This window comes from Felis catus, chromosome C1, assembly GCF_018350175.1.
Source record: "Felis catus isolate Fca126 chromosome C1, F.catus_Fca126_mat1.0, whole genome shotgun sequence".
Classification (NCBI taxonomy): Eukaryota; Metazoa; Chordata; class Mammalia; order Carnivora; family Felidae; genus Felis; species Felis catus.
The window spans coordinates 160,429,821-160,453,607 of NC_058375.1; the positions used below are offsets into that span (position 1 = coordinate 160,429,821).

General features: G+C 35.9%; 2 protein-coding genes across 3 annotated transcripts in view; one reads left to right on the forward strand and one right to left on the reverse strand.

Moving 5' to 3' along the window:
• The window catches only part of SLC25A12 (solute carrier family 25 member 12), a 207,796-nt gene that overhangs the window by 140,871 nt on the left and 43,138 nt on the right, over positions 1-23,787 (reverse strand). The gene's annotated exons all lie outside the window — the stretch shown is intronic.
• The window catches only part of HAT1 (histone acetyltransferase 1), a 58,305-nt gene that overhangs the window by 12,453 nt on the left and 22,065 nt on the right, over positions 1-23,787 (forward strand). For both annotated transcript variants that reach the window (XM_003990857.4, XM_023259457.2), the window contains exons 3-8: positions 4,810-4,885; positions 8,918-9,038; positions 17,917-18,096; positions 18,371-18,492; positions 18,993-19,097; positions 19,422-19,528. In XM_003990857.4, coding sequence (XP_003990906.2) covers positions 4,810-4,885; positions 8,918-9,038; positions 17,917-18,096; positions 18,371-18,492; positions 18,993-19,097; positions 19,422-19,528 — 711 coding nt within the window. The remainder of the gene's footprint in view (positions 1-4,809; positions 4,886-8,917; positions 9,039-17,916; positions 18,097-18,370; positions 18,493-18,992; positions 19,098-19,421; positions 19,529-23,787) is intronic.

Consider the following 23,787-nt stretch of genomic DNA (forward strand, 5'->3'; position numbering starts at 1 on the left):
TTTTCTCTCTTTTTTCTTAATGAGTCTGCCTATCAGTTTATCAGTCTTACTGATCTTTTCAAAAATTGCTTTTCTGTTTATTTCTTATTTCTCTTAATCTTTATAATCTTTATTATTCTTTCATTTGCTCCTAAGAAATCTCTCTTCTTGGGGTGCCTGGGTGGCTCAGTCTGTTAAGCATCTGACTCTTGATTTCAGGTCAGATCATGATCTCACCATTTTTTATTTTGAGCCCCACAACAGGCTTTGGCCAAAGCCAAAGTAGGCGGAGCCTACTTGGGATTCTATCTCTCTCTGCCCCTCCCTTGCTCATGTTCTTTCTCTCTCAAAATAAATAAACAAACAAATAAACAAACAAACAAACTCCCTTCTCAAGGTGAATGCTTAAATAACTGGTTTTAAACTTTCCTTCTGTAATACTAGCATTAAAATTATAAACTTACCTATGAATACTGATTTACTTGCATCCCACCAATTCTGTTATGTTGTGTTTTTTATTATTGTTCTGTTATTATTTCTTCTTTGATCTGTGGGCTACACAGAAAAAATGTTGCTTAATTTGCAAATACTTGGGGCTTTTCTAGCTACCTTATTACTGATTTCTGTTAATTCCAGGAAGGTCAGATTATTTCAGTCCTTTTAAATTTGAGATTTGTTTTATAGTCTAGCACATATTGTCTGTTTTGGTGAATGTCCCAGGTGTTTGGGGAGGGTCCCAGAGAATGTAAATAACTTATATTCCGCAGTTTTATACAAGGTTCTATAAATGTCAGTTGGTGTAATGGTGTTATTCAAGTCTTGTATATTTTTGCTGATTTTTATCTACTTATTCTGTCAGAACAGTTGAGAGAGGACTATTGAAAATTCCAGCTATAATTGTGGATTTGTCTGTTTCTTCAGTTGTCTAGTTTTGCTTCATGTATTTTTCTTCTTCTTTTTTTTTTAATTGAAGCATAGTTAATGCTTCATATATTTTGAAGATTTGGTATTAGGTGCATACATATGAGTCTGAGTCTTCTTGATGTATTAACCCTTTAAGCATTTATAAAATGTTCCTTCCTGCCTAAATGCTCCATCATTTAGGCATCCAGCTCTTGATTTTGGCTCAGGTCATGATCTTACGGTGGTGGGATTGAGTCCTGCTTCTGGCTCCGTGCTGGGCATGGAGCCTGCTTGGGATTCTCTCTCCCTCTCCTACTGCCCCTCCCCTGCTCACACACATTCTCTCTCTATCTCAAAAAAAAAAAAAAAAAAGTTCCTTCTTTATTTCTGGTAATAAAGGGGTCTCTATCTCTGTCCCCACTTTAACTCTTCATCTTGCCTTATATTGAAGACGGCTTTTTCAGATATGAGTATTGCAACAAGAGTTACGTAAGCATGGGAGAAATAACAGCATGTTTATATGCTGATGCCTATGATCTGTCAGAGGAGGGGAGAATGGTACAGGAAAAGAATGAGGAGTATTTGTGGAGTGATCTTGAAAATATGAGAGAATATTCTTGAGAATATCATTGTAGGGCTTAGTCTTAGATGGGAGCATGGAGAATTTCTCTGCCAGTTTAACAAAAGGAAGACGTGGGAATGGCTACAATAAATTAGGTGTAGAAGTGGCAGTTGTGCGGGTTCTTTTGTGAATGCTTCTGTTTCCTAAGTGAAACAAGAAGCAAGGTTATCAGATGAGAATGTGTTTCTAGAAGATGTTGGAGGTTTGAGGAAGTAGTCATCTTGTCAAACAAGAGTGAGTAGCCTTGACAACTATAGTATGATTGTCAGGTAGCACTAAGGGTCCACTTCCAAGTTTTGTACTCATGAATGTAAAGTCAAGGTCAACTACATGAAGATGCAAGGGTGTAACAAAAAGTGGGCATACCGTCAGACTTCACTAGAGTGGGGATTTAGCAGACTGGCATGACAAAGATTGGAGCAAAGGAGTTAAGGATGTTTATGAGGGAGTGATAATATTGATTGGCCATGGAATCCTACACTGGAAAGTGAGGGTACAAAGGAGGGGAGGAACAGTGAAAATTGTGTTCTAATCAATACACTGTAAGTCCTGGTGGAGGTTGGAGGTTAAAAAATTGTTAGAGTTGAGGTATCACAAGGAGTGAGCTAGGAAGAGGTAGTGGTAAAATTGCTTGCGATTCCCCCACCCCCCAACTTGTGCTTTCTCTCTCTCTCAAATAAACTTAAAGATTAAAAAAATTATTTAAAAAACTTTATTTATTAGATATTAAAAGAATCCTTTATATATAGCATTGGTTTTAAAGAATCTCTCTTGAATTATTTCACCCAAATCTAATCAGATCCAAGCAATAAATATTTAATTATATATTTGCCTTAAAGTATTTGAGTTTTACTTCAGTTAAAAGACTCATCACTTTGCTTTCTCTTTCTTTTAGTTCCTATTACCTGTGGACTACATTTCATGCCGAAATAGTAAAACCTTAGTAGTTTAGATGACAGGAACGTTGAAGAAGGCCAATCCAAACTATAGAAATAGTTATCACAGCTAGGTTTTTGACACTTATAATGTTTCTTTTTGTCTGTGTCTCTTCATCACTACCAAAGTGCTCTATATTAGAAGCAGTAGTTTGCAGTTAATTTTTAATAATTTCTAGAGGCTTCTAAACATTTTTAAATATTAGAGATGCAGTGGTGGGAAATTTGGGGGGTTAATGAGTCTAAACATACTGGATTTATTTATTTTTTTTATTGTGAAATATTACAGACATGCAAAAAATACATAGCAAACTAATGAATATCATGATCCCATCACTCAGCTTTTCCACATCTTAACATTTTGCTGTATTTGCCCAGGCTTTTTTTAATTTCAATTTTCATCATGAAAATTTGTAAACAGAAAACTTGAGAGAATAGAACATTACTTACTTACATATCTAATACCTAAATTCAGCAATTAAAATTTTGTCATATTTGCTTTAGAATATTTTTTTACATTTTATTTTATTTTGGGGGGGGGGGTCAGAGAGAGAATTTTAAGCAGGCTCCACACAGCACAGAGCCCAGCATAGGGCTTGATCCCACATCCCTGGGGTCATGACCTTAGCTGAAATCAAGAGTCCGACACTCAACCTACTGAGCAACCCAGGCACCCCATTGTATTTGCTTTAGCATGTACATTTGCTGAATTCTTTGCAAATAGATTTCTAAATATGACAGTTCCCTCATAGCACAGGTTCTAATATATGAATATTTACATATATAACCATAATTCCATTATTACACCTATAAAAAGTAATGGTAATTTTTTGATATCATGTAATTTTCTGTTTTCCTTGGTTGTCCTTGAAAGTCTTCAATAGCTTCTTTTTTTTTTTTTTTTAATTATTTAAACCAGAATTCAGTCAAGGATCGTGCATTATGGTTGGCTGTAAAGTTTCTTTAATTTCTTTTAATCCAGAACAATTCCTCCCCTCAACATGGAACTTTTTGCCCCTCTGCCATTGATTTATTTGGTAGAGTAAAGTCATTGTATAGAATTATTAGACAAATCTACATTCTTGATTTGTCTGTTTTCTTTTAGTAGCAGTTCACCTGTTACTCTGTCCTCCATATTTCTTGTAAATTGGAAGGTTTAAAGCTGGATTAGATCTGGCATAAACATTTTTGGTAGGAAAATGTGTATTTTATATTGCATTGAATCAGCAGACATACAATGTTGGTCTTGAAAAGGTGGTGACTGCCAGATGTCTATGTGAAAAGCTATCTTTTCTTTTGTAAATCATTAATCTGCTGGATGATACTTTGGCATCCTGTGAATGATCTGTTGTAGGAGGACAATGGTAGAAATTTTTCATGTACAACTTTTCATTCTTCAATTTAAAGATGGTGGGGTAAGATAAATTATACATAAGATAAATTATACTGGGAAAATGTCCAGTAATATCAGAAGTCACAATAAATGCAAATAAAATAACAGAGTACCCTTTTCCATCTTAAATTGGTAGAAATTAAAGTTGAGTGTCCAGAATATTGTCAAGAATGTAGGAAGCAAAGGAATCTAAGTAACTGCTGGTAGGTGGGTATGTGTGCATGCGTGTATATATGTATGTATACATATACATACACGTATACATATATACATATGTATGTACATATACATACATACATATACATACCGTTAAAGTATTTTTAGAGAACAGTTAAGCAATATTTACAAAAATAATTCAGTACTTTTACTCAGCACTTCTACTGCCAGGAATTTATCCTGTGTGTACTTGTACAGCAAGGTGTGTGTATGAGGATGTCATTGCAGTATTACTTTTAATAGCAAAAAAAACCCCTCTAAAACCTAGTAACAACATAAATATCATCTTGCACTGATAAAGAATGATGTGACGATAAAGGCCTTTTCAAAACTCAGATTATTCTTGTCCTCAGAATGTTTTCCATAGGTTTTGTTGTTGTTGTTTTTGTTTTTCTTTCATTGATGCTATAGCTTTTCTTACCTGCGAGTATCTTTTTGGTTTTATTTTCTTTTACTCTTTTCATTGTATATAAACATATAGAAAAATAAAAACTAAATCAGATGCCTCTCATACCTAGTTTTCTAATTCTTAGAATCAGTAGGGTTTTGATGCTAAAGCACTCAAAGCAATATTATTCATTGTTCATTTGTCTCATGAGAATCCGATGTAAATCATATAATGGAGAAGTGACATTTTACATAAGAAAAATGTTGGCTGTACCCTAGTTATAGTGAAATTCTTGAAATGGAAATACCTGTCACCTTTAATATCTTTAATTTAGTATCTTTAATATCTCTATATTTTTTATTCTTTTAAACAGTTCGTTTTCCTGAAGATCTTGAGAATGACATTAGAACTTTCTTTCCTGAATATACCCATCAACTCTTTGGGGATGAGTAAGTAACATAGTAAGATGTTTGCCAAATTAGTATGGCCAAAAAAAAAACCAACACTTTTTTTTTTTTTAAGATCTAGAAATCAGACTTTATTTTCTTTGTTGTTTTTTATGTAATTTATTTAAAATATACATTAGAATGGCATTTTTGACATTGAGACACCAGTTTACTATATAATACTTATCACAGAGTACTTTAGAGGCATTCTCTCATTTAATTCTCACAGCTGTTTTAGTGATGGTATTACTAGTCATTACACTGTACATTGGTGGAATTGGGTAGTTGCTTAAGGACATCTGACTGGCCAAAGTTCAGATTCAGGCAGTCTGACTGTGAAGCCCATATTCGTAACTACTACTTTTTTCTTCCTCTTGCTGTGCTATATTGCTTTTAGTACAAAATATACTCTCCTAAAGCTGGAAAGCTCAAGTTGTTCTTCGATGATGAGTAAGCAGTTTATTTATTTACAGAGAAATTTATTTTTGAAAGCAATGTTAAAGATATAACCTAGGATATTCAGCACAATTCCTTTATTTCTTATAGCTTCATTACATTATATAGCCAGTTACCATTTTTTTTAACTTTTGATTTTGAAAAAAACTTCAGATTTGCAGAAAATTATAAGAATAGTACTCTTATATCCTTTAAAATCTAGATTCCCCAGTTACCATTTAGTTATATTTGCTTTAATCGTTCACTGCTATATAGATCTGTTGGTATGTTGTTGAACCATTTGAGGGTTGGTTGCAGATGTATCTTGATCCCTTACTCCTAAATTCTTTACAATGTATTTCCTAAAAGCAAGGACAGTAACCATAGAATTATCAAAACTCAGGAAATTTAACATTGCTGTAATACCATTTTCTAATATATCATCCACATTCCAAATTTTGCCAGTTGGTTTCCAGTAATTCTTTTTAACAATTTTCTTCATTCTGGATCCAATCCAGAGTCATATATTGCATTTAGTTTAGGCTCCTTTAATCTGAAACAGTTCCTCAGCCTTTTTGTTTTTCATGATATCACGTTTTTGTGGGTTATAGGCTAGTTTTATAAACTTTAATTTTGGATTAGTTTGATTTTTCTTCATGATTAAATTCAGATATTGTGCATTTTTGTAGTACCTTAACAGAAGTTGTGTGTGTCCTTAGTCTGTCACAATCAGAAAGCCCATGATGTCAGTTTGTTCCATAACTTGTTAACTTAGTTTAGAGGTGCCTGTCAGCTTTCTCCACTGTAAGGTTTTTTCCTTTATTATGTAATCTGTGGGGAGATACTCTGAGACTGAAAATATACTGTTCCCTATCAGTCTTTTTCACCCAGTAGTTTTAAATCCATTGATGATTCTTGCCTGAATTGGTATTTTACTGTGATTATAAAATAGTGATTCTCTAACTTTGTCATACCTTCTACATTTATTAGTTGGCATTCTGTAAGGAAGAGCTCTTTTTTTCCCCTTAACTATTTCTTTGTGTATATCAGAAGAGACTCAAGGATTCTTCTTTTTTAATCCAATGAGTTATAATCCATTACTGTTATTGTGACACTCAAATTACCCCATTTCAAATGGGCTTTTGAATCCTTTTGATATATCATCATCATTTTGGGGACACTTTACCTTCTGATATGGAGATTCATCGTATACTTTTTCCAGTATTTCTGGAGTCAGCCATTTTCCTAAGGAACCCTGGTTTGTTGTAGGAAGAAAGCGTGTTTTGATATAGTTGACATTTAAAATATTTCCCTTCATGGCTGTTTTACCTATGTGTTATTTCAGCATTGTTCACATATTTATTTAATGTGGTTTTTGTTTTTAAAGTATACTGATCTTAAGAGAAAGAGAGCACGCTAGTAAAGGAGGAGCAGAGAGAGAGGGAGAGAGAATCCCAAACAAGTTCTGCACTGCCAGTGCAGAGCCTGATGCAGGGCTCAAACTCACGAATGGTGAGATCATGACCTGTGCTGAAATTGAGTCGGATGCTTAACCACCCAGGTGCCCCTCATGTGTTTTGAAATGGACAGATGTCTCTTCATTGACAAATTTCCTCCGAAGTTTTCATTATTAATGTATCAGATTAGGCATTTTATGTGCTATTAAATAGTAATAATTGTATTTTATTATGTATTGATTCATGCCAAAATTTGAGTCTTTTGTATTTCAAATAGGTTTTATTTTATTATAAAAAGAGGAATGTTTTCTTTTTGGATTTCTATTTTTAAGGAGCTATTTTTTTTATTCTCTTCCTATTACTGCTATTTTAAATCTCTTCCTTTGGTGCATAGGATCTAGTCTACAGATGATGCTTCTTAATGGTATTCTGTACATTCATTCTGTTTTGCATGTCATTAAAAATGCTTGCATACTCCTAAGTTAGACAGATGACAGATAATTATGATGACCATGTCTTATGACTCAGGTATGACCTTGATACTACTATCATTGCCATTCCATTTTATAAACATAACTTTCAGAGTCCTGGAATGGGCACTGCTAATACTTTATTTTGGTAGTCTAGACAGAAATCTGGAAATGGCACTGCTTCTTCCAGGCACTCTTCTTCAGAATTCACTTAAAAAAAGAAAAGCTTTATTGAGATATAATTTACTATATAGTTGATCTACTTTTTAAAACATTTTTTAATGCTTATTCATTTTGAGAAAGAGAGCACAACCAGGGAGGGACAGAAAGAGAGGGAGACACAGAATCCGAAGCAGGCTCCAGGCTCCAGGCTCCGAACAGTCAGCTTAGAGCCTGACGTGGGGCCCGAACTCAGAAACTGAGATCGTGACCTGAGCTGATGTCGGACGCTTAACTGAACTTGAGCCACCCAGGCGCCCCTGTATTTAAAGTATACAGCTCAATGATTTTTAGCATAATGAGTGTTGTGTAGTCATCTTCACAATCAGTTTTAGAATATTTTTGTCATTCCTACCCAAATTCCCATAACCAGTTAGCAGTCATGCTCTTTTTCCCCATTACTCTCCCCAGCCCTAGGCAATCATTAATCTACTTTCTGTCTCTGTAGCTTTACCTATTCTGAATATTTTATTTATTTTATTTATTTATTTATTTTTAATGTTTATTTATTTTTGAGACAGAGAGAGACAGAGCATGAATGGGGGAGGGGTAGAGAGAGGGAGACACAGAATCGGAAGCAGGCTCCAGGCTCTGAGCGGTCAGCCCAGAGCCCGACGCGGGGCTCGAACTCACAAACCGTGAGATCGTGACCTGAACTGAAGTCGGACGCTCAACCGACTGAGCCACCCAGGCGCCCCTACCTATTCTGAATATTTTAGATTCACATTTTGGAAGACTCTTTTTAGAGAATATCAAGGCATAGATGGATGTCAGGGAGCAGGATTGGAAAAATAGCAGCCCCAGATCTGCTTTCTGAGTTCATACAGGGGTGTAATTAGGTGTTTTCACCACTCTCAGCAGCTCTGGTATCTTGATGATAGAAGCAGGTGGTAAATTGGAGGCAAGACTGGGCCAAAGCTACATGTTAGCTGCTTGCCTAGCCAGGTACCAGTTTAATACCACTTGTGTCTGATTTGAAATGCTCTCTGGTACTAGTAATAATAGCAGCAGCTGCAACAGTAGCAGTAACATCTGACACTTATTACTACTTGTATAATGTGTTAGTCAACATTATGAGCAGTTTACAGGTATTACCTTCCTCATTCAACCCAAACAACATCCCGAAGGTAGGTGCTGTTATTTTCTCTTATTTTTTTTAAAGATTTGATTTTTATGTAATCTCTGCACCCAGCGTGGGCTCAAACTTATAACCCCGAGATCAAGAGTTGTATGCTTCACCTACTAAGCCACCCAGGCGCCCCTCTCATTTTATAAATGAGGAAAGCTGAGACAGTTTCATTACAAATACTTGTTTCTTTTTAAAACAGGTGTAGTTTAAAATCTTGAAACTACCCATAAAGTTAAACTTGTTTATATGGATGGTTAATACTTGGTAATGACTTTGCAAGATTCTTTCTGGGGTCTCAGATTATTGATATTTTTTTCCTTTTCAGTGAAACTGCTTTTGGTTACAAGGGTCTGAAGATCCTGTTATACTATATTGCTGGTAGCCTGTCAACAATGTTCCGTGTTGAATATGCATCTAAAGTTGATGAGAACTTTGACTGTGTAGAGGTAAGAACAAAAATGAATTTATCTTTAACTCTGCTTTCCATTTGAGTATAAAGCAGGTTTTAAAATTTAAAGGTTTGAGGGAGGAGAGAATCTGTTATATAGTAGCTTTGAAACCACATATTCAATCTTTAGTTATGGATGTGATTGCCTGCCTATCATGGCAGTTAACGTTTGATCATGATCCTTAGCCTGATCTTTTTCCTGAGTGGTCGTTCTCTATAAAAATGTTCACTCTTATGATCATAGTTGTATTTTGTTTACCAAATACAATTCTGGCCACTAGAATTAGAAGAAGCAAGGAACAGATTCTCCACTGGAGCCTCTGGAGGGAGTGTGGCCCTGTTGACACCTGAGTTTAGCTCAGTGATACGGTTTGTAGACTTTGCCTCAAGGCTGTGAAAGAATAGGTTTCTGTTGTTTTAAGCCTCCAAGTTTGTGGTAGTTTGTTATAGCAGCCACAGGAAACTAATATAGATTTTCATACCAGGAAGTGGGGTGCTACTGCAACAAATAACTAAAACTCTAGAAATGTCTTTGGAAATAGGTAATGGGTAGAAACTGGAAGAATTTTGAGGTACGTGATAGAAAAAGCATTGACTCCCTTGAAAAGACTGTTGGTAGAAGTATGGACATTAAAGGCATTGCTGGTGAGGGCTCAGAACAAAGTTAGAGGCATGAGAGAGAAAGCCAATATCATCATAGAGAATAATGTACCATCACAAACAGTATATTGGTAGAAATAGGAATGTTGAAGGTGCCTCTGTTGAGTCAGAAGGAAAGGAGGAACATGTTATTAGAAAATGAAGGAAAGGAGATAGATACTTGTTATATAGTGTCAGAAAGCCTAGCTGAATTGTGTCCTACACTTATATAGAAAGAATTTATAAGCAGTGAACTTGGATATTTAGCTGAGGAGATTTCCAAGCAAAGGGTTGAAGTTGTGGCCTGGTTTCTTGCGCTTATTATAAATTTGGGAGGAAAGGGAGAGATTGTGAGAAGAACCGTAAAGCATAAAAGATCCACGACTTGAGGATTTGGGAGACTCTTAGCCTATCCAGGTTGCAGAAGACACGGAAATTAGGAGATTCATTGTTAGGAAAGCGTGCTGTGGAGAGAAAGCTGAAAGCATGGCTAGATAACTTTTTACTCTTGCTGAAGAGATTAGGCATGTGACTCTTGTATCTCCTCAGTAATCTCAGCAAAAGCCAGGAACAGAGATTGAGTAGAGATCAAGTCCTTTGTAGGACCATCTTGTCTAATGGCATGAACCCTCATGGCATACACAGGTGACCTAGAAGGGTTTTGAGAGTGTTATATCAGCAGAAACACTGCCAGTGTGGACTAACAGGATGAGGAAAGGCAAATGAATTTTCTAAATTCTATAGGTAGGAAACAAGCTGATAACACTACTCAGCTGCAAACATGTACTTCCCTTCGAGAAAAAAGGAGTAAAACCCAGAGGGTAGAGCTGCAGGCCACAGTATCCCCAAGTCTTGAAACCTAATGGAATTTGACCTTCTGGATTTTGAAATTGCCTGGTACCAGTGACACCTTTCTTTCTACCATTTCCTTCCTTTTGGAATGGGAAACTCCTTAACTTTTCCTGTGCCTGTCCCACTACTGTATTTTAGAAGCAATAACTTGCTTTCTAGTTTCACAGTATCACAGGTGGAAAGGAATTTTGCCTCGTGAAGTATCCTACCCAGAGTCTCACTCATACCTGATTAGATAATGACATTTTGGACTTGAGTTGATGATGGAATGGTTGAAACTTTTGGCAGTGTTGGGATGGGATGAGTGTATTTTGCATGTTTAGGATGGATATGAATCCCTGAGGGACCTTAAGAAAGCTGTATGTTTTCAGACATCTTGGTGGCTCAGTCAGTTAAGTGTCAAATTCCTGATCTCTGCTCAGGTGAGGTGTAGCCTACTTAGGATTCTGTCTCTCTTCTCTGCCCCTTCCTGGCTTGTGTGCAGGCTCTCTCTCTTTAAATAAATAAATAAAGTTTAAAAAGAAAAGAAAATTATGTGTTTTAGAGTTGTTCAGTTTCTGCGCATTCCTATTGAAACACACTGAAATTTTTTTTTCCTTTAAGGTTTTGTTTAAATTCCAGTTACCATACAGTGTAATACTAGTTTTAGGTATACAGTATAGTGACTCAGCACTTCCATACGTTGTCACCCAGGGCTCATTACATGTGTACTCCTTGATCCCCATCACCTGTTTAACCCATCCCCCCCCAACTCTCTTCCTTCAAGGCATTGAAACTTTTCATTAAGAATTACTTCACAGAAGGGTGCCTGTGCCTGGGTGGCTCAGTCGGTTAAGCATCCAACTTCTTCCGCTCAGGTCATGATCTTGCGGTTCGTGAGTTTGAGCCCCTCATTGGGCTCTGTGCTGACAGCTCGGAGCCTGGAGCCTGCTTTGGATTCTGTGTCTCCCTCTCTCTCTGCCCCTCCCCTGCGCTCGCTCGCTCTCTCTCTCTCTCTCTCTCTGTCTCTCAAAAATAAACATTAAAAATTAAAACAAAGAATTATTTCACAGAGTTGAGTTTTTTAAATGCCATTTTTGTCGCTGAATCACATTTACAAAATTGCAAGTTGCATTCTTATTTTTTAAAAAAAGGTTTTTTTAATGTTTATTTTTGAGAGAGACAGAGTGCCACTGGGGGAGGGGCAGATTAGCAATTAAACCAACTTTTTCAAGGTTTTAAATGGACTTTAAACTTCTGACTTAAATCTTTTGCCAATCTCATGCCCCATCTTTTGTTGGCTAAAACCTCTCCATGACTTGGGACTGGTTGATTTGGTTCTTTTTATTGTTTAATTTTTAAAATTTTGTTTCATTGTAAAGGACTTGCCCAAATTCACGCAATGCTGTATAAACTAGCACATAATATAGACTTATTAAAGTGAAGTTTTTCCCTGATCATATGTTTCTTATTAGATTGTTAAATTCTCAGGCCCAGCTACATACTCTTATTAAAAATGCAGGTAGTAGTTTCCTTGTGTAGTACAAAATATAATATCATTTGAAGATTTTGGTGGTGGTGTTTTTTTTTTTTAAAGTTCCAGCTGATAATACTGGATTGATTTCTTCCAAAGGAACTATTGACTTAGTTATTGGTAAATCTTTCAAATACTATTTGCAGTGAAATAGCTATGTATTTGCATTGACTTCTAATTGTTCCATTCTTGAAAACCAGGTTTTTCCATTTAGAAGTGCTGTGTTAGGAGTAAGGAATCAATCTTTTATGGTGTCTTTTTGTAGGATTATTTGCTTCATGACTGAAGATGATTTGTATAAATTACATGTTCAAGCAAAGACTTTTTTCCCCTTATAAAAAAAGAATGGGTAGTGGATGTTGGGGGGATGGGCTTACCTCTTCTATCTTAGTTTGTATTGAGATACCACTATGCCTCTATATTCCTGATGCTATAGTGGCAACAAAACAAAATCATTCCTCTCATGGAGCTTGTATTGTAGCTAGGAGGAACAGTCAGTAAACAAAGAGTTTTGTTTGTATGCTTTGTTTTTTAGATTTCCCTTAACATAATACTCTGTAGGTCCATCCATGTTGTTGCAAATGGCAAGATTTCATTTAATTTCTTTTTTTTTTTTTTAATTTTTTTTTTTAACGTTTATTTATTTTTGAGACAGAGAGAGACAGAGCATGAATGGGGGAGGGGCAGAGAGAGAGGGAGACACAGAACTGGAAGCAGGCTCCAGGCTCTAAGCCATCAGCCCAGAGCTCGACGTGGGGCTCGAACTCACGGACTGTGAGATTGTGACCTGAGCTGAAGTCGGATGCTTAACCGACTGAGCCACCCAGGTGCCCCAAGGCACCTCATTCTTTATGACTGAGTAATATTCCATTGTATGTGTATTTATATATATCCCATCTTTATCTACTCATCTATCAATGGATACTTACAGTGCTTCACATTTTGGCTGTTGTAAATAATGCTGCAGTGAATACAGGGGTGCATGTGTCTCTTCGAATTTGTGTTTTCATCTTCTTCCGATAAATATCCAGAAGTAGAATTCTGGATTGTATAGTAGTTCTGTTTTTAATTTTTTGAGGAACCTTCATACTGTTTTTCCATCGTGGTTGCACCAATTACATTTCCACCAACAGTTATGAGGGTTCCCTTTTCTCCACTTTTTAGTATGATGTGATCCCACTTGTTTACTTTAGCTTTTGTTGCCCTTGCCTGAGGAGACTAGTCTGAAATCTACTGCTAAAAACAATGTTAAAGAGTTTATTGCCTATGTTTTCTTAAAGGAGTTTTATGGCTTCAAGTCTTAACATTCAAGTCTTTAATCCATTTTGAATTTATTTTTGTATATGGTGTAAGATAGAGGGTCCAGTTTCATTTTTCTGCATGCAGCTGTCCAGTTTTCCCAATGCCATTTATTGGAGAGACTGTCTTTTCCCATTGTTTATTCTTGTCTCCTTTGTCATTGATTAATTGACCATATATGCATGGGTTTATTGTTAGGCTTTCTATTCTATTCCATTGATCTGTTTTTGTGCCAATACCATACTGTTTTAATTACTATAGCTTTGTAGTCTAGTGTGAAATCAGGGAGCATGATACCTCCAGCTTTGTTGTTCTTTCTCAGGATTGCTTTGGCTGTGCAGGGTCTTCTGTGGGTCCATACAAATTTTAGGATTCTTTGTTCTAGTTCTGTGAAAAATGTGTTGGTATTTTGATGGAGGGTGCATTAATTATAGATTGCTTTGAGTAGTACAAACATGAACACAATGTATCTTCCCATTTATTTGTGTTGTCTTCAGTTTCTTTCATCAAGGTCTTACACTTTTCAGAGTCTCCCGCTTTTTCTGAGGTAATTTCATTGCTTTTTAGTGCAAGGGAGTGGAACTAAGATTGCTCAGTCTTGCTAATTGTTAGCATTTCTGGGAAAAGGTTTAGTAGAGAAAGTTGAAATATTTGGGTACAGTTTGTATTATCTGTGAATTTCAATCATCTATTTTATCTTTGTCTTCCACTAATATGGATTGAATTTGAGAGTAGATGAGAGCAAATATTTAAAATTTGCTGGATTCTTTAGCATCTTAAAGAAAATCCTTGTGCACTCCTAAAAATTTAATCTTGAGGAAATGAAAAAATAATCTTTGGTAGACTAATACTTCACTATACTCTTTTTGATAATTTGGACAGTGTTCTTAGTGTGTAATGCTTTTTATAAAATATAAAAAGCTTTCAAATTATATATTGAGATTTCTATCTTAGAATTTTATATATGAGCTTAGGTAGCAAAATACTAATGCAGTATAAATCAACAGGATACCACTTTTGTTTTTCCAGTAGTGAAAAAGTTCACACTGTTAACTTCTCTAACAACACTCAGATTTCCAGACATGTTGTCGGGTAATGTAAGATTGAGCAAATTAAGCAGATACGGAAATTTTTTGGCTTGTAGTTTGTAGTAGATCTTAGGTAATCTTAGAATTCTAGTCAATGTTATTAAGTCTGCCACTTTAGCCAAGTAAAGGAGCACCTACTTAACAGGCCTTTTTAAAATCATTATTTCAAAAATAACTCACAATAGACAAATTTACACAAATGATGCTGTTTAGGATAAGATACTAATGACATCATTTGGTTTTCAAATGTGTATAAATACAAATAAGGTGTAAATATATTTACATCATACAGACTACCAGTTATTCTCAGGCACATTGCTTTATGCAGTGATGAGGAAAAGCAAAAATTGCTTTCTGGGAAAATCGCATATATATCAAGGTATAGAACATTGGAAGTTGAAATGATCATAATGTGAGATAATGCAATCTAAAACATTTCATCATGACTTACCTAAGAGCTAAATAGTATAATAGTTACCTTTATACTTTCCTTTATATTTATTTATTTAAAAAAATTTTTTTAAATGTTTATTTATTTTTGAGAGACAGAGCATGAGCAGGGGAGGGGCAGAGAGAGAAGGAGACACAGAATCCAAAGCAGGCTCCAGGCTCTGAGGTGTCAGCACAGAGCCTGACATGGGGCTCAAACCCACGAACTGTGAGATCATGACCTGAGCCACAGTCAGACGCTCAATGACTGAGCCACCTAGGCACCCCCCATACTTTCCTTTTTAAAAAGATATTGCTAAATGTTTGGAAAACATTTGTAAGGCATGTCTTTATTAATACATCTGGTTGTATTCTGGATTCTTGATCTATTCATGAATGCTTAATTTCTTATCTATAAGTACATTTTTTCTTTAATTTTAATTGCGGTTTAAAATAATATTCTTGAAAGTAGGGAATTTTTTAGTGATTTAGAAATAGAAATAAAATCGAAGCTTTTAGCAGCAAGCATTGGAACTAAAAGGTTTCAGTTAAGCTTTGATTCTACATGGAATTTAAAAAAGATGAGATGGGGTGCCTGGCTAGCTCAGTCACTGTAGCGTGCAAATCTTGATCCAGGGATTGTGATTTCAAGCCTCATGTTGGGTGTAGAGCCTACTAAAATAAACAAACAAACAAATAAAAATATTAAAAAAATTTTTAAATGATGAGATGGGGTTTTCTTTAATGACGATTTTTATTATCTGGCCAGTAATCCAATATGAGAAATGAATATTTAACTGAACTAAATTAGTAAAGAGTACAGATTTCTAAGACAGGGTGGTTATGGGATATTTTCCTTAAAAGAGTATATTTAGTAGATAAGAGCCATTTGGTTTTATGCGATGTATTTTTTGTAATATATCCGATACATGTTTTTTCTAACCTATTATATGTAATAGATTCCTTGTTTTTAAACTTACTCTTTTATTCTTCTGTAAAAGTTCTTAAATGTTATGAACTTGCCCAGAGCCAGGTATTTATTTGAAGATATTTATTACGGTAAATAGGTATCCCTTGAAGGCTGAACGTTAAACATTAACTCTCTTTCAGCTTTATTGAGCTCAGACCTTTGGGTTTTTCTGTCTTCCACCAGAACTGCTACTTGAAACTTAGTTTCTACGTTTGATGCAAGATATGTGAAGTTATTCGATCATACTTTGCAATGCCTTGTTAAGAAGACAGGATATAGGGAATGTTTTTAAAATTTACAATTATACTATAAATGCTTTGAAGTGTTTTCTTTTAAACTGATAGGTTATAAACCTTTTTATTTAAAAGTAATATTTCTTGACTTTTTTTAACTTGGACTAAAATTATACTACTTTACCTGTCACTACTTTGGATTTTAATTGCCATACATCAGACTGCTTAAAACTATTCCTTATTGTTACAGTTTCCTCTTGTACTTATTGAGGTTGTACATATTCTATAAAATATGTTTAAGATGGTTTCTTCACATTAGATGGCACTTTAAACAAAAAATATCAAATGCAGTTTATTTGATCTTGAAGGTGAATGCACTGCAAGGACTGATGTACGCATTACAAATAAGCTGTTGGGCATAATATTGAAGAGCTATGTTTTAAATAATAGCTCTTCTTTTTTTATAGCTATAAACAAGTTATGTATAAATGTTGGTGGTAGCAGAGCATTAAAATAATAAAACTTGTTTGTGATAAACTCCATCCTTGGTTCTCTATCCTAAATTGTAACTGAATGATAATAAAGTGCTATTCATCTGCAGGTGCATTGCTTCTACTTAGTTAAAAGATGGTTGAAAGGACAGGAATTAGTAGCATGTTGTATTAGCCTTTTGTAGTGTATTTTGTCCTAAGCATCTTAATTTCCCTGTTTTGAATGCTAAGTAGCAAGGGTCTTGGTTTAGAACTAATACCCATCATGCATGTAAACGGTATGAAAGAGCTGCTTAGTAAGTTAACACAAAGTGTTCTTGTGTCAGTCCTTGTGGAAATAGATACAATACAAACATTACAGCTGAACTCACGGCAAACTCCATTAAGTAAAAACCTGGCCTCATTGTTCAAGAAAAAGTTTGAATAGAATGCAAGCTCATTTTGTTGAATGTAATGTCAGGCTTTTAGGGACTGTATTGAGGGATAAGGTTTTGTTAAGTTGAGACCAATTCATTAAGTTTTATTGCCTGGTGAGAAGCAGTAATACTTTATTGTAAGACTTCATCAAATATTCATGGTTAAAGAGAAGTAGTAAATGTATTCAATCAAGTGGTCTTTTGGGGTTTTGAAAGGGATTATGAAGTCTGCTCAGCTGATAGTTTTAACATTCATTGAGGTTGTTTAACAAGGGTAATTTTAGTCTCTGAGTTTAATTTTGTTGTCCAGGCTTGTCTCTTTCTACTGTCACAAATCCAAGTCTATAAAATTTGTGTCACATTATAGGGATGAGTGGATAATCTATCCATTCATATAAATTATGTATGTCCTAAGTGGGCATATTTTTTAAATTGTCATCTTAATATTGAGTTTAGTGTATGAAGGAGTTACGACCTACTTGTTAATGTAAGTTTGCTGTTCGTTTGGTCAGACTGTAGCCTCCCCTTACTACTGCTTGTGATCTTGGATAATATGGTCCCCTTGACACTCATAAAATAATAAGCGGTTTTTTGTTTGGGCCAGTTCCAATTGTCCTGAAGGGATATGGTCAGCATTTTCTATATGATGTTAGAAATTTCAGTAGCATTGCCCTCATTCTTGCACCTGATTTCAGGCTACCTGCCTCTTCTTTTTTACTTCTTTATTATACTTATGTTCATCTCCGATTTGTGTGGTAGTAGTCTCTTGTGCACATGAAACTCATCCTTTCTCATTTCTCCATGTGTCTTCTTCTTTGGTTTAACTGGGAACTTCATTTTTGTGATTTTTGTGGGTTTTGTCCATTTCAAAGAAATTAAGTATAATCAACTAAAAGTCAAATTTGTTATTAATGTTTTCTTATGTCCTTTAACCTCTGTTCCTTAGGCAGACGATGTTGAGGGCAAAATTAGACAAATCATCCCACCTGGATTTTGTACAAACACGAATGACTTTCTCTCTTTGCTGGAAAAAGAAGTCGATTTCAAGCCGTTTGGAACCTTACTTCATACATACTCTGTTCTCAGTCCAACAGGAGGGGAAAACTTTACCTTTCAGATATACAAGGTAAAGATAAATCTAAATATTTCTTGGGTGAAAGTATTTCATTTGCCTGAAACCGGTGTGCTGTTTTGTTGTGTTATTTTCAGTGACTCATTCTAAGTTCAGGAAACAAGTTTCAGTCAGCATTAAAAACAAAGATCTATTTTGTGTGTGTGTCTGTGTACACATCTTAATCTGAGACTTCTAAACATTTTCCCACAGGATAGTTTTGTGTTCTGCAGACTTTCACTTACCTCTGTGATGAGTTTCACCTGACTTTTCCTGGCTTTTTCCCTAGGCTGACATGACATGTAGAGGCTTTCGAGAATATCATGAAAGGCTTCAGACCTTTTTGATGTGGTTTATTGAAACTGCTAGCTTTATTGACGTGGATGATGAAAGATGGCACTACTTTCTAGTGTAAGTACAGTTCTAAAGCAACAGTAGACCTTATTACCTCCACAAAGCCAGCATTTTAATTGTGGCGGCCCAATTATTGGGACAGTATAATGATATTTTTCCCAGGAAAGAAAAACTATTGTTTATGAGGCTTGAGTTTTCCTTCATTATGCTTTCGGAGACCTTGAGAATAGAGCTGAATTAAATGCTGTTGTCCGTTAGGGCCCTGAATGTAGGCTTAAACAGTAAAATGAGCTTTGCCTGTGTTTTCTTTTACTTGCCACCTATTCATCTTTATAATAGGCAAGTGCACTGAAGTGATGTAAAGAGGTCTGATTTATCCAAGTTGCTGCACACCAATTAAGTGAATTGTACATTCAGAACATAGCAGGTGTACCCATTGGGCCCTCACAGAGTAGCTTGCTGACACTGAAAATTCAGTCGGAGAATGGAAAAGAAAATGGACACTGCATGGGAGCGCGACTGTAATTGACCTGCTTGGCTTTCTGTTTTATCTGCAGATTTGAGAAGTATAATAAGGATGGAGCTACGCTCTTTGCGACCGTAGGCTACATGACAGTCTATAATTACTATGTGTACCCAGACAAAACCCGGCCACGTGTAAGGTAATTGGCGGTATAACACGTGCCTTGTCTTTTATTTCAGAAGAAGGAACTGCTGAAGTTTCCAATACTTGTTATAATAGTGTTGATTTGTTTAAAAAAATCGCCATTATTCATTGGCTATGTACTGATTTATTTCATTGTTCCCTTTGAAACAGTGTGGAAGATTAAACCAATTTTGCGTATCTTGATAATTTTGGGATTTCTGGAAGGTTGATTGAAAAAAACCACACTAACTTTAAAATGTTCTTAATGCTATAGTGATTTGCAATTCTTAAACGGATCATGTTATGATATTTTAATTTTAAAATCATTTCTTTACTGTAGTCAGATGCTGATACTGACTCCATTTCAAGGTCAAGGCCATGGTGCTCAACTTCTTGAAACAGTTCATAGATACTACATTGCATCTCCTTCTGTTCTTGATATTACAGGTATGTGAAATTTGATTTGTTACTGAAAGAGCCTTTCTTAAAGAATCTGTTCTTTACTGATTAATTTTATTTTTGTCAAAAAATAACTATTCTGGTTTTTTAAAATTGTTTTTAATGCTTATTTATTTTTGAGGGGGGCGGAGGGAGACAGAGAATCCAAAGCAGGATCCATTCTGTCAGTGCAAAGCCCAACATAGGGCTCGAGCCCACAAACCATAAGATCATGACCTGAGTTGAAGTCGGATGCTCAACCGGCTGAGCCACCCAGGCATCACAAAAATAACTATTCTGTTTTATTTTATTTATTTATTTATTTATTTATTTATTTGTTTATTTATTTATTTTAACGTTTATTCATTTTTGAGACAGAGAGAGACAGAGCATGAATGGGGGAAGGTCAGAGAGAAAGGGAGACACAGAATCTGAAATAGGCTCCAGGCTCTGAGCTGTCAGCACAGAGCCCGACGCGGGGCTCGAACTCACGGACCGCGAGATCGTGACCTGAGCCGAAGTCGGACGCCCAACCGACTGAGCCACCCAGGCGCCCCAACTATTCTGTTTTAAATAGCAGCATTCTCTTGGGGTCTTTTTGGAACTGTGTGAAGATGGCTTATGGTTACATTTTAAATTATACACCTTTGGTGGGATTGGATTATATATCTAAGTAAAGTGCTTTGTGAATTGAACAACTTGAAGATAATGAACTGAATATATATTGGGAAATTGTGGTCAGGCATAGGTACTTTGTAAGTGTGGTATGATTTTAGTTGTTCAGTTCATTTGCCCAACCATTGCATTGCCACAGGCCCTGCTCTAATTTTCATGTAGAGAAAGAATATTCTGAGCCTCACGAAGAAAGAAAAACCTAGGCAAATCGTTCCTGAATAGAATATACTTTTTTTTTAATGTTTATTTATTTTTGAGAGAGAGCATGAGAGTGAAGGGGCTGGGGGAGGACAGAAGATCGGAAGCTGGCTCTGCATTAACAGAAGCGAGCCCTATGCAGGGCTCAAACTCATGAACCATGAGATCATGGCCTGAGCCGAATGAAGTCAGACAGGTAACCAACTGAGCCATCTAGGCACCCCTAGAATACACATTAAAAAAAAAATTTTTTTAATGTTTTATTTATTTTAGAGAGAGACCGAGTAAGAGTGGGGGAGGGGCAGAGAGAGAGGGAGACACAGAATCCATGAAGCAGGTTCCAGGCTCCGAGCTGTTAGCACAGAGCCCAACACAGGGCTCGAACCCATGAACCACAAGATCATGACCTGAGCTGAAGTTGGATGCCCAACCAACTGAGCCACCCAGGAGCCCAGAGAATACACATTTCTTAAAACATGTGTTTTATATCCCTAAAATGCACACCTTCACAACAGTAGTTTATAAGGCAAAATGCAGGCCTATTTGTTTTGGATACATCTTTCATTATGAATTAGCCAGAGTCATCATTAGATGGGGTTACAGATGATAGTGTGTAACATGTGAACTACCAAAGAACTGAGTGGCTGGAACATTTATGTTATTGTTATTTTCTTCTCCGTGAGTAACACTGTTTCAGATTTGTTACTCATACAGTTGCTGATTAAACTGAAAGTCACCCCCCCTTTTTTTTCATGAAAAATACTATATCGGATATTCACATCCAAATTAGGTTTTACATTTTATTAATTCTATAATAGTTGGAGTACATTTTTGTTTTTGAAGCTGTAGTACCTAACACATACTAAAATGTTAGTTTTTTAAAAAAACCCTGTTTTGGAATTTTATCAATTTGTTTAAAGATACCAAAAAAAAAAAGTACTGGATGTGGGACTAACAAAAATATAAGTAGGCTTTTGAAAAAAAAAAAAAAATATATATATATATACACACACGCATACATATACACACACACACACACACACACACACACACACACACACACACACACAGGCTAATAGGCAGATTAGTAGTCTTTCATGTAATGTAGGGGTTTCACTTGTCCAGAGTAAACAAAATTAAAGTTACTGCAAAACAGATTCTGAATTGATCCTATAGATTAATAAAAAACTAGAGGGAAAGCATTTGCTTTGAAAAGGGAGTTCCATATTTAAATTATCTTTTCATCTTACTTTTGTGCTACTGTGAAATGGTTTGGAAATTTGGAAGCTAAAGAAGTAACTGCTTAAGTTAGTTTGTATTAAAAGTTACAAATTGTTTAAGTGATACCTTCACTGGCTAAGTGAAAAATTACAGGGACAATAAAAATGATGACACTTGTTAAATAAGCTGAAAATTATTTGGCTTCTGTTTACTCTATAGAGCTTAGACTTGGTGCTAAACGAAGGGACTTTTTGGGTGATTTTAATCTGGAGACTTAGAGTTCACATAAGTAGTCTTTGTCTTCTCTAGTGGGTAATGTGCCAGCAGGGGTTGTTTCTATGAAGCCTCTTAACCATTTTCTTCTGTCTACTCCAACCAATAAAGTCCTTGATACTTAGCACCAATTAGCAGATAAAGAATTTTATTTCTTAAATCTCAGTGAAGAGTCATCAATAGTGTAGCCTTTATTCATTGCAAACTGAAGTCTCCAGAGAGAAAAGGCTAAACGTGCTAAAGGACTTCTGAATTTGAAAACTAGGTATCAGCTTTTATTTTCAGCGTTAACAGTTCTCAGCATTATAAATTACTAAAAATGCCTTATCAGCTGTTCTCGTTAAGACATTTCTTTTAGATTTCCATACCCAGTCTTTTTTAAAAAAGAAAACATAATTTTCTACTTTTTAGTCATTTTAGTTGCCTGTTTCTCCATTATTTTGTATATATATTTTTACCTTTGTTGATCTTTAGTAGGTTCTTGATCTTCCTTTGCAACCCTGAATATTCTTTATATTGAGATGGCCTTTTGCTTACTTGATTTACAGCCTGATATGGTAATAATTAAGTTAACATTGATGGGCCTATGTTACAGGATAAACAGGTGGTTGTGGTGTAATTGCCACTCATTTTCTTTTTTTTAGCACTTAATTTTAAAGCAAAATATTGGAAGATAGTTCTTTATAACATCTGCACCTTCCTATTCAGGATGTCACTATCTTAAGATATAAAGCATTTGAATACACCTCAGTTGTATGACCTTATAAATATAATCAGTGATTTATTTCTTCTAAAGTTCTGAAGAGAATTGAATTTAGCAATAGAAATTGATCTTGCAGGGGCGCCTGGGTGGCTCAGTCGGTGAAGCGTCTGACTTCAGCTCAGGTCACTATCTCGCGGTCCGTGAGTTCGAGCCCCGTGTCGGGCTCTGGGCTGATGGCTCAGAGCCTGGAGCCTGCTTCTGATTCTGTGCCTCCCTCTCTCTCTGCCCCTCCCCCGTTCATGTTCTGTCTCTCTCTGTCTCAAAAATAAATAAACATTAAAAAAAAATTAAAAAAAAAAAGAAATTGATCTTGGGCTGGAATATATATCAGTATTACTAATCTATCAGTAGTGTATTAAGAGCTAATTATAACTGTCCTTTAAATGTCCCTTTATAGTACTGGAATAGAATATTTTAGAATATTATCTGTAAAATTTTTATACTTAGGTGATTTGTGTTATCTGATTTCATATGGTTTTTTATCTCTAATATAACATATTAATATGGAGAGGTTTTTATTTTATTATTTTTTTAATGTTTATTTATTTATTTTTTTTTAATTTTTTTTTCAACGTTTATTTATTTTTGGGACAGAGAAGACAGAGCATGAACGGGGGAGGGGCAGAGAGAGAGGGAGACACAGAATCGGAAACAGGCTCCAGGCTCTGAGCCATCAGCCCAGAGCCTGACGCGGGGCTCGAACTCACGGACCGCGAGATCGTGACCTGGCTGAAGTCAGACGCTTAACTGACTGCGCCACCCAGGCGCCCCTTTAATGTTTATTTTTGAGAGAGAGTACACACACACGGGGCAGAAAGAGGGAGACAGAGAATCCGAAGCAGGCTTAGAGCTCTGAGCTGTCAGCACAGACCCCAACACAGGGCCCAAACCCACAAACTGTGAGATCATGACCTGAGACAAAGTCGGATGCTCAACTGACTGAGCCCTCCAGGCGCCTCTGGAAAATTTTTCTTTTTAAATTTTTTTTTTAACGTTTATTTTTTAAGGAGACACAGAGCATGAGCGGAGGAGGGGCAGAGAGAGAGAGGGAGACACAGAATCCAAAGCAAGCTCCAGGCTCTGAGCTGTCAGGGCGCAGGGCTCAAACTCACAGCTCAAACTCACGAACAGTGAAATC